The 11,762-nt window shown below is 55.5% G+C and overlaps 1 protein-coding gene across 1 annotated transcript; it reads right to left on the bottom strand.

Annotated features, from left to right (window-relative positions):
* Nucleotides 1-15: 15 nt before the first annotated feature.
* Nucleotides 16-11,419, bottom strand: tbc1d17 (TBC1 domain family, member 17). Its single transcript, XM_069191824.1, has 17 exons — nucleotides 10,662-11,419; nucleotides 9,462-9,557; nucleotides 8,685-8,762; nucleotides 8,474-8,591; nucleotides 7,832-8,018; nucleotides 7,504-7,615; nucleotides 6,473-6,622; nucleotides 6,083-6,208; nucleotides 5,416-5,519; nucleotides 5,213-5,307; nucleotides 4,257-4,373; nucleotides 4,073-4,173; nucleotides 3,851-3,950; nucleotides 3,320-3,417; nucleotides 2,996-3,112; nucleotides 1,674-1,760; nucleotides 16-1,588 (listed from the first exon to the last, which is right to left on the bottom strand). The coding sequence occupies exons 1-17, from the start codon at nucleotides 10,686-10,688 to the stop codon at nucleotides 1,355-1,357; spliced, it is 1,947 nt and encodes a 648-aa protein (XP_069047925.1). The 5' UTR covers nucleotides 10,689-11,419; the 3' UTR covers nucleotides 16-1,354.
* Nucleotides 11,420-11,762: the final 343 nt, after the last annotated feature.

The raw sequence follows: 11,762 nt of genomic DNA, 5'->3' as shown, positions 1-11,762 counted from the left end.
TCGCTGACCCATCGGTTTCCAGACAGCTTTTATTACAGTTAGCAAATTAACAAAGGAAGGGATTTTAAAAGTTGTTTGAAACTTTTCTTTCACAGTCTCTTTCATTCATATACAAAAACTGGATTTCGATACATATGTAAATATAAACAGGTCCTTATAATATTCCATAAATACATGAGAATAAACCTACATGTAAATGCAGCCTCTCACCAGCAGGTGGCCCTCACAGCTTTTCAAATCACATCTTCCCCTCTTAAACCTTAACATTACTAAACCAGCTCAGCTGACTGATCAGAGCCTCTCGGGTTAAATATTAATTACTCTGGATCTCTGGACTGTAGGGATACAGGGTGACCCAGACTGGACCAGCGATCTGGACTGTAGGGGTACAGTGTGACCCAGACTGGACCGGCGATCTCTGGACTGTAGGGGTACAGTGTGACCCAGACTGGACCGGCGATCTCTGGACTGTAGGGGTACAGTGTGACCCGGACTGGACCGGCGATCTCTGGACTGTGGGGGTACAGTGTGACCCAGACTGGACCGGCGATCTCTGGACTGTAGGGGTACAGTGTGACCCGGACTGGACCGGCGATCTCTGGACTGTAGGGGTACAGTGTGACCCGGACTGGACCACTGATCTCTGGCCTGTAGGGGTACAGTGTGACCCAGACTGGACCGGCGATCTCTGGACTGTAGGGGTACAGTGTGACCCAGACTGGACCAGAGATCTCTGGAGTGTAGGGGTACAGACTGACCCAGACTGGACCGGTGATCTCTGGACTGTAGGGGTACAGTGTGACCCAGACTGGACCAGTGATCTCTGGACTGTAGGGGTACAGTGTGACCCAGACTGGACCACTGATCTCTGGCCTGTAGGGGTACAGTGTGACCCAGACTGGACCGGCGATCTCTGGACTGTAGGGGTACAGTGTGACCCAGACTGGACCGGCGGTCTCTGGACTGTAGGGGTACACTGTGACCCAGACTGGACCAGTGATCTCTGGACTGTAGGGGTACAATATGATACAGACAGAAAATGCATATTGTAAACGTTTTCAGTGTGAGGAAGCTATTTACAGAGGGGAGAACTAAGGTTCTGGAAGTTAGTCCAGCGAGTCAGATGGCTCTCTGTACCGCTGCCCTGTGAGCCCAGCTCTGCGTCTGTGGGAGAATCTCTCCGTCACGAGCACAGAGAGAGTCCGGAAGGCTGTGAACCGCTCTAACAAAGCTCCATGATTAGGAAATAACAATGTGCGCTTTATATATTTTAAATGCAAAGACAGGGGTGAGCCACACCACTGGAGCCACTGGTCTCCCAGGCTGCGGGACTCACCAGTCGGTATCGGTCCCGTCAGACTCGGCCGACCCCAGTGTCTCCAGTGATCCGCTGGCCTCGGGTTCGGGGCGGGGTCGGAGGGGTCGTGACCTCGGAGGGCGGGCGGGGGCGAGTCAGAGGGTTGGTGGGGGGCGGGAGCTGGGGTCCCTGGACGGCTACCGATTGGGCTGCGGGGGGGGCGCCCTCGTGGGGGTCGCACCGGGCCGGAGAGCAGAGGCCCAGCACCCCGCGGACCTTCACCGACACGTCCTGGGAGGGGGAGAGGGAGAGGGAGGCGTCAGAGAGGTCGGGGCCGGCCGGCGGGCGGCGGGGGGCGGGGGGGGCGGAGCCTCACCGGGCAGGAGCTCAGCTGGACGCAGATGGCTTCGGCCGAGCACAGGACGGAGGCCAGGTCCAGCCTCATGGTCAGCTCGTTGATGTGCTGGACGGGGCGAGAGAGAGAGGTCAACAGGGGAGAAACAGCTGCAGTGACGTCACTCCGGTCTCCGCTCCCACTCGAGAGAGATGCTGCAGGAGTTCACGACACAGGAATAATAATCCCTCACGCTTCTCTAGCGCCTGTCTGGACCCTCCGACTCCACTCCGAGCGCTGCACAGCTCCTGGGGATCCCCTGCACCCCCACCTGGATGATGCTCCAGTCCTCTCACACACACCAGCTCTCAGTGGGAGGAGAGCAGAGGGATGGAGCCAGTTCAGAGAGGGGGGGTATTAGGAGGCCATGAGGGGTAAAGGCCAGGGGGGGGAGTTCGGCCAGGACACTGGGGTGACACCCCTACTCTTCTCGAGAGACACCCTGGGATTGTTAATGACCACAGAGAATCAGGACCTCGGTTTGACGTCTCATCTGAAGGACGGCGCCTGTTTACAGTCTAGTGTCCCCGTCACTATACTGGGGCATGAGGACTCACACAGACCTCAGGGTGAGAGCGCCCCCTACTGGCCCCACTAACACCTCTCCCAGGAGTCTCCCCTCCAGGTACTGGCCAGGCTCACACTGCTGGGCTCCAGTGGGCCTGTGAGCTGGGTGAGAGCGCCCCCTACTGGCCCCACTAACACCTCTCCCAGCAGTCTGCCCTCCAGGTACTGGCCAGGCCCACACTGCTGGGCTCCAGTGGGGCTGTGAGCTGGGTGAGAGCGCCCCCTACTGGCCCCACTAACACCTCTCCCAGCAGTCTGCCCTCCAGGTACTGGCCAGGCCCACACTGCTGGGCTCCAGTGGGGCTGTGCGCTGGGAGCTGCAGGGTGATACGGCTGTTGGCACCTACTCCACGCTGGCTCACAGAGGCGTCTGCTGGAGGGGAGGAGTGTAAATTCACAGCGGCGGGGGTGACACACACACCCCCCCCCATACTGCTGCCTTCCTGAACACCCCTCTGCTTGAACAGGATATTAAAGCCCAATTATTGTGCTACTTACTGTCACTAATTTTCCCAACCTGGGTCATTAAACGATACAGGGGTGGGATCGCAAGTCTCTGGGTAAAAGCGTCAGACAAGTCAATCAGCAATTAGCAGTAATTAGTCATTCAAGGGAAAGGAGACAGGAGTGAGGGACAGGATAAGTATAATGCAAATCACTGAGAAACAGCGCCCCCCTCCACAGCACAGGCTCAGCGGTGGAACTACAACCCGCCACCGGGCGCGGTGACGACTTGCCTTCAGGATCATGTTGAAGTCGTAGTCGGAGCCCATGAGCTCCCCCCGCTGGGAGTCCAGAATGGCGCAGGCCAGCAGCAGGTGGAAGTTAGCGCAGGGCAGACCCGTCCACATCACCTGAGGAAACGGGGGTGTTCACGGAGTTCAGGACACAGACCAGGGCGACGTTGTGTGCGAGTTTCTCTCAGTGTCGGTGTGTCACTGTGTGTCTCAGTGTAGCTGTCTGTGTGTCTCCGTTTTTCTGTCTGTCTCAGTATGTCAGTGTGTCTGTCTCAGTGTGCCTGTGTTCCTGTCTGTGTGTCTCAGTGTGCCTGTCTGTCTCACCTCCCAGAGTGTCAGAATGTCCTCGAAGGAGAACTCTCTCTTGAACCAGATGAGGAGCCACCGGAAGCAGAAACACAGCGAACCAGAGTCCTGGGAGTCTGAGACAGACAGGGGGGTTAACGGAGGCAGACAGACAGGCAGCAGTCTCACACACAGAGAGCAGACAGGCAGACAGGCAGCAGTCTCACACACAGAGAGCAGACAGGCAGACAGGCAGCAGTCTCACACACAGAGAGCGGAGACAGAGAAAAACAGTGAGAGAGACAGACAGGCAGTCGAAGAGACAGCAGCACGAGGGATGACGGTAAGGGAGACGGGCAGAGAGAGAGAGAATCAAAGAGGTGATGAAAGAGTGAGACAGGCAGCAAGAGAGAGACGGTGAGGGGGGAGAAACAGACAGAGGGAGAGACGGGCAGAGAGACAGGTAGCACTAGATGGGCAGAGAGAGACAGGCAGTGAGAGAGATAGCAGTAGATGGGCAGAGAGACAGATCACAGATCGCAGTAGATGGGCAGAGAGAGAGACAGGTACCCAGGAAGTCACACAGCTCTGGGTCCAGGGTTCTCAGCAGGATGTTCAGCTGCAGCAGCTGCTGCTTCATGGCCTCCTGAGACTCTTCAAAGTTCTGGTGCTGAGAGAGAAAACATGTCACAAACACAGCCTGTCTCACCTCACCCACAGTGTCCACAGACACCCCACCCCAGAGTGTCCACAGTCCACAGGCACCCACACGACACCGGCGTGGGCTCTCACCACCAGCTCCATGAAGCCAGTCAAGCACCAGAAGGCCTCCACCTCATTCTGAGTGACGAAGAGGATGGGAGACAGCAGGTCGCTCATGCCCTGAACGTACCCTGAGACAGAGGGGGGACAGGGTTAGACTTTCACCCCGCGGGAGACACAGTGACCCCTACCAGGCCCCGTCTCCGCCTCTCACCCAGGTCGAAGTTGTACATGCAGTAGGTCATCAAGACATCGTGCAGCAGGGTCAGTCCAGGGTTCTCACTACCGGAGAAGAACGGATTATTCCTGTCTGTGCGATTGACATCACGCTCTGGAGAGAGAGAGAGAGGGGTTAATACACACACACGGACTGGACACTCCAGTACATGAACACTGCACTGAGAGAGAGAGGGGTTCATACAGACACACTGACTGGACACTCCAGTACATGAACACTGCACTGAGAGAGAGAGGGGTTCATACAGACACACTGACTGGACACTCCAGTACATGAACACTGCACTGAGAGAGAGGGGTTCATACAGACACACTGACTGGACACTCCAGTACATTAACACTGCACTGAGAGAGAGAGGGGTTCATACAGACACACTGACTGGACACTCCAGTACATTAACACAGCACTGAGAGAGAGAGGGGTTAATACACACACACTGACTGGACACTCCAGTACATTAACACTGCACTGAGAGAGAGGGGTTAATACACACACTGACTGGACACTCCAGTACATGAACACTGCACTGAGAGAGAGAGGGGTTCATACAGACACACTGACTGGACACTCCAGTACATGAACACTGCACTGAGAGAGAGAGGGGTTAATACAGACACACTGACTGGACACTCCAGTACATGAACACTGCACTGAGAGAGAGGGGTTAATACAGACACACTGACTGGACACTCCAGTACATTAACACTGCACTGAGAGAGAGGGGGGTTAATACAGACACACTGACTGGACACTCCAGTACATTAACACTGCACTGAGAGAGAGAGGGGTTCATACAGACACACTGACTGGACACTCCAGTACATTAACACTGCACTGAGAGAGAGAGGGGTTCATACAGACACACTGACTGGACACTCCAGTACATTAACACCATATTAACCAATAACTACAGATGAAAGAAAGTCACCGACCGATCAAGTTGCGGTATCCACGGAGAAGGGAGTTTCTCATTTCCTGTTCTTCACTAATGGATTTCCACTGTACCTTCATCCTGAAATACTCATCCCTACGATGACACAGGCAGACACACTGAATGGACACCGATGTTACTCGCAGATACAGAGAAAGAGTGATGAAAACAAGAGTGAGCCTGAGATTAACAAACATCGCTCACGTCTTCTGTCTCAGGATGTCCTCTCTCTGCTTCACTGTGCTGTCCCAGGGGTAGAAGCCCAAGAGGAACTTCCATGCCTCCTTCCTGAGAGCGGGGGAGATTCCCTGAGAGAGACAAAGAGTTAACCAGTACAGACCCTAATATAGACCCTAGAGACACACCTCACACACACAGATTAATACAGACCCTTATATAGACCCTAGAGACACACCTCACGCACACACAGATTAATATAGACCCTAGAGACACACCTCACACACACACAGATTAATACAGACCCTAATATAGACCCTAGAGACACACCTCACACATGCAGATTAATACAGACCCTAATATAGACCCTAGAGACACACCTCACACACAGATTAATACAGACCCTAATATAGACCCTAGAGACACACCTCACACATGCAGATTAATACAGACCCTAATATAGACCCTAGAGACACACCTCACACACACAGATTTATACAGACCCTAATATAGACCCTAGAGACACACCTCACACACACAGATTTATACAGACCCTAATATAGACCCTAGAGACATACCTCACACACAGAGATTAATACAGACCCTAATATAGACACTAGAGACACACTTAACACTACAAAAATACACACTAACATAAAAAGTCTAGTGAGTTTAAATGTCCAAGAAGACTCACCCCTCTGAAAATCATCTCTTTGATTTGCTGTGGATTTTGGACACGCCCCTCTCCATCCATAAACTCCTCCCACTTGTCCAGAGGCTCCCCCCTCTTCACCTCAGGTCGCGGGCCAAGCTCCGCCCCCTGGGAGACACAGGAACCAGTGAGAGGGTGAGGGGTGTCACTCCTTCTCATTTGCCGCCTCCCCTAATCCCTTTTCTTCCTCAATCCTCTTCTGCCTCTCTTCACTTTGGTCCTTTATTCACATTCCCACCCCTCCTCACCACCTAACACACAGCCCCATCACCGCTGAAAAATAAACTCTCCCAGTGCCCACCTGCCTCCACTCCTTGTCCACCTATTTTCCTTCTCCCCCCTCTCCGGCCCTGTCCCCTCCCCCCAACTCACGCAGGTGATCACTTCGAACCCTGGCTCGTCCTCGCTGCCCCCGTTGTTCCGGCGGAGCGGGGACTCGGGCTGGCGAAGAGCGCCCCGGAAGAAATTGGTCACCTTGGAGAACCCCCCAAACGTGGTGGCATAAGGGTCCTGGATAAACCTCTGAAACCAAAGGGAAAGGAGAGTCAAAGATAATTACAGATAATAGATAAAGATAATAACAACCTAAAACAACTCACACACACACAGATTAATACAGACCCTAATATAGACCCTAGAGACACACCTCACACACACACAGATTAATACAGACCCTAATATAGACCCTAGAGACACACCTCACACACACACAGATTAATACAGACCCTAATATAGACCCAAGAGACACACCTCACACACACAGATTAATACAGACACTAATATAGGCCCTAGAGGCACACCTCACACACACATATTAATACAGACACTAATATAGACCCTAGAGACACACCTCACACACACAGAGATTAATACAAACCCTAATATAGACCCCAGAGACACACCTCACACACACACACAGATTAATACAGACTCTAATATAGACCCTAGAGGCACATCTGAGACACACACAGATTAATACGGACCCTAATATAGACCCTAGAGACACACCTCACACATACAGATTAATACAGACCCTAATATAGACCCTAGAGACACACCTCACACACACAGATTAATACAGACCCTAATATAGACCCCAGAGACACACCTCACACACACAGATTAATACAGACCCTAATATAGACCCTAGAGACACACCTCACACACACAGATTAATACAGACCCTAATATAGACCCCAGAGACACACTTCACACACACAGATTAATACAGACCCTAATATAGACCCTAGAGACACACCTCACACACACGGATTAATACAGACACTAGTATAGACCCTAGAGACACACCTCACACACATACAGATTAATACAGACCCTAATATAGACCCTAGAGACACACCTCACACACATACAGATTAATACAGACCCTAATATAGACTCACAGACACGAGGTCAGGGGCTCCATCCTCGAACATATGCAGCCCGTCGAAGGACTGGGACAGCGCTCCAGAGTCATGCGGACAGGCCAGGAACAGCCGTCCATCCAGTGGGGACCTGGGCAGAGGACAGGCTCAGGGACACGGGTACGAGCGGAGCGGGACAGGTACAGAGAGGGAGAAAGACAGGGAGACAGAGAGGAATAGATAGACAAACAAGCAGGGAAAGAGAGAGAGACAGGCTGGGTGACGGGCAGGGAGAGCAAAGGCACAGACAGATAGGGAGAGGGACAGCGAGACAGGCAGGGAGAGAGAGACAGACAGGCGGACTCACGGCGCCAGGATGATGTATCTCTGCAGGGCCTTCAGCAGCTCCCGGGTGCCCCCCCGGTGGAAATGCAGGGCAGGGAGGGGGGCCCCCCCCCGGCTCGTCAGCACCAGGAAGTTCTTCCCCAGGGAGAAGCGAGATCGGCGCAGGGAGTAGAGCTCGGAGAGAGGGAGGGAGAAGGACGACCAGTCTCCTGGCGGGGAGAGATACACACACTGACACCAGGGGCCGGAGGCCGAGCGGCCCTGCGGTCAGGGGCCCGGAGGCCGAGCGGCCCTGCGGTCAGGGGCCCGGAGGCCGAGCGGCCCTGCGGTCAGGGGCCCGGGGACTGAGCGGCCCTGCGGTCAGGGGCCCAGGGACAGAGCGGCGCTGCGGTCAGGGGCCCGGAGGCCGAGCGGCGCTGCGGTCAGGGGCCCGGAGGCCGAGCGGCCCTGCGGTCAGGGGCCCGGAGGCCGAGCGGCCCTGCGGTCAGGGGCCCGGAGGCCGAGCGGCCCTGCGGTCAGGGGCCCGGAGGCCGAGCGGCCCTGCGGTCAGGGGCCCGGAGGCCGAGCGGACCTGCGGTCAGGGGCCCGGAGGCCGAGCGGACCTACGGTCAGGGGCCCGGAGGCCGAGCGGACCTACGGTCAGAGTGTCTCTCTCTCTCGGTACCTGTCTCTCTCTCCTTCTCTCCCTGCTGGGGGTGTATCTTCACTCTGCTGATCACTGCCCAGTCAGGTTCATAGCCGGGGTCAAAGTTCGTCTCCTCCTCGCCCTCAGCATCCCCATCCTGAGGCGGACAGGCAGGAGGAGAGAGTCAGGCCCTGTCTTAATTGTTCATCAGCAGGCTGATGACCAGGGTGTCCGCTACGGGCTCTCTGACCTTCTTACTGAAGACCACATGAGGTGTAGTCCCTCTCTCCTCCTCCAGGGGGCTCCACTCCAGCGCAGGCTCGCCCCCCTGCAGCCATAAGCAATCTCCTGTTATCAATACACTGGTCACTGTCACCCACTGCACCCTGCGTCTCCCCCAGTCTCCTCTCCCTGTCTCCCCCAGTCTCCTCTCCCTGTCTCCCCTAGTCTCAACCCTCTCCCTGTCTCCCCCAGTCTCCTCTCCCTGTCTCCCCTAGTCTCAACCCTCTCCCTCAGTCTCACCCCTCTCCCTGTCTCCCCCAGTCTCACTCCACTCACCCCTCTCCCTGTCTCCCCCAGTCTCACCCCTCTCCCTGTCTCCCGCAGTCTCACTCCTCTCCCACCCTCTCCCTGTCTCCCCCAGTCTCACCCGTCTCCCCCAGTCTCACCCTCTCCCCCGTCTCCCCTAGTCTCACCCCCTCTCCCCCCTGTCTCACCCCCTCTCCCCCTGTCACCCCTAGTCTCACCCCTCTCCCTGTCTCCCCCAGTCTCACTCCACTCCCCCCTCTCCCTGTCTCCCCCAGTCTCACCCTCTCCCCCGTCTCCCCCCTCTCCCCTAGTCTCACCCAGTCTCACCCCCTGTCTCCCCTAGTCTCACCCAGTCTCACCCCCTGTCTCCCCTAGTTTCACCCAGTCTCACCCCCTGTCTCCCCTAGTCTCCCCCTGTCTCCCCCCGTCTCACCCCTCTCCCTGTCTCCCTCAGTCTCACTCCTCTCCCACCCTCTCCCCTAGTCTCCCCCCGTCTCACCCTCTCCACAACCCGGATGACTCCAGGGATGGCGGAGTCCTGGCTGCTCCTCTTGGTGTTGGTGTGCAGGTAGACCCCCTCCTTCTCAAACAGCACCTGGCCACAGGGGGGCGCCAGTTAGCACAGCACCAGCGACACCCACCTCCCCCTCACACAGAGGGACAGACAGGCACAGAGAGACAGACAGGCACAGAGAGACAGACAGGCACAGAGAGGGACACACACAGAGAGGGACACACAGTGACAGACAGGCACAGAGAGACACACACAGAGAGACAGACAGGCACAGAGAGACACACACAGTGACAGACAGGCACAGAGAGACACACACAGAGAGACAGAGAGGGACACACACAGAGAGACAGACAGGCACAGAGAGGGACACACACAGTGACAGACAGGCACAGAGAGGGACACACACAGAGAGACAGACAGGCACAGAGAGGGACACACACAGTGACAGACAGGCACAGAGAGACACACACACAGAGAGACAGACAGGCACAGAGAGACACACACAGTGACAGACAGGCACAGAGAGGGACACACACAGAGAGACAGAGAGGGACACACACAGTGAAACAGACAGGCACAGAGAGGGACACACACAGAGAGACAGACAGGCACAGAGAGACACACAGGCACAGAAAGACACACACAGTGACAGACAGGCACAGAGAGACACACAGGCACAGAGAGACACACACAGTGACAGACCGGCACAGAGAGACAGAGAGACACACAGGCACGGAGAGACAAACAGAGACAGACACAGAGAGACGGCCACCCTGAAAGAGATTGAGAGACACTCACAGAGAGTCAGACAGGTACAGAGCGAGAGACGGGTGTGTGGGTGTGTGGTATCAGGACCGAGTCTATTTCTAACTCTCTGGCTGGAGAAAGTGTGACGTCGACACGGCGGCCTGGCCCATGCTGTGCGCGAGACACAGCGCACAGGGGGTCACAAGAGAAGGGGGTCGGGGGTCGGGGGGTCGTGGGGGTGAGAGAGCGAGCAGACACCCTGTTTCCGCAGGCGTCGTCCAAGTCCGCTGTCCGGAGCTGCCAGCGGGGACAGCTGATCCAGGTGTCGCCACGTCTACTCTCCCGGACTCCCCAGAACTGTCGCAGTTAAAACCCCAGAGAAGATCCAGAGAGAAACGGAGGCTGTGGGCTGGCAGCGCACTGCCCTGACCCGCTTACCTTGTGACTCTCGCCGCTGGGCTCCATTGTTACGGGATATTTCCAAAACAACACGACACTTCCGCCTCGGCTGCAAGTGGGACGGCGCGCCACGCCCCCTCCCGGGGCGTCCCCACGGCGACGGCCCCGCCCCCTGGGGCGTCACCCGGGGCAGCGGCCAATGGCGGATGAGAGAGCGAGCGTCTCGGGCGGGGCCACAGCGGGGGGTGAAGGCGCCGCCGCCATCTTGGTAAGGGCGAAACGTGATTTTTGCCTCATCCCAGGGTGGCGGATTAAACCAGCTGGTCACAGTGTCTATATGCAGGGTTACGGTTACAATACAAAAACAACAGCCCGTTGATATAAACTTGCCGGCTCGCCCGACGGTCAGTTTCTAAGTAGCTCCATTATTTCACAAGCCCAGAGTTATCTTAAAAACCTGACGTTATCTGACAAATAGTATCATTACTGTTAATCAATAATATTGATCAAAGCTGTGGCAACTTGCACCGGTGTCTGCAGAGACGGTGCACGATGAAGATCCACTGTCCTTTAAAAATACTCAAATGTTCGGCTTTTTGATTGAAGTAGAATCCAGAGTCGGGGAGGATTTAATTCAATCGATGAGGATGAAGGAGGTGAAGACGAAGCCTAGAGTTCACCACAAAAACACAAGCTGTACAGGAGTTCAGTCGGAAGTTAATCATTCATTCATCGGCATTAACCGTTTCCAGGCGTGACGCTTTAACAACACTGTGGCGATCTGTCACGTCGGTAAAGTCGGATCAGATCAATGTATTGTCCAGATCCAATGTCTTGCATTGGGAATCTGTCTTTCCGCAGACCCCAGTTCGCTCTCCAGGAGACACACAGAGAGGGAGAGAAGCTGGGGGGTCACTGCTGGTTACTGGTTTCTTGAATAAGTGATCGCTGATCGAATGAGCCGATCGGCCTGGGTATTGATCGACCTCACACGCAGTGCAGGAGACGCCGAGCAGCTTTAGTTTAAGTTTCTGTATCTATTTCTTTTCTAGAAAGTGTTGATTTTATTTGTTACGTGCTCGTATGAAGCTCCGCTTGCTGACGCCCCCCGCCTGCCCGCCCGGAGGTCATGAAAGTATT

Source organism: Lepisosteus oculatus, chromosome 7 (assembly GCF_040954835.1).
Source record: "Lepisosteus oculatus isolate fLepOcu1 chromosome 7, fLepOcu1.hap2, whole genome shotgun sequence".
Lineage (NCBI taxonomy): Eukaryota > Metazoa > Chordata > Actinopteri > Semionotiformes > Lepisosteidae > Lepisosteus > Lepisosteus oculatus.
The sequence above is the reverse complement of the archived record's forward strand: the minus strand, read 5'-3'. Positions and strand labels throughout refer to the sequence as shown.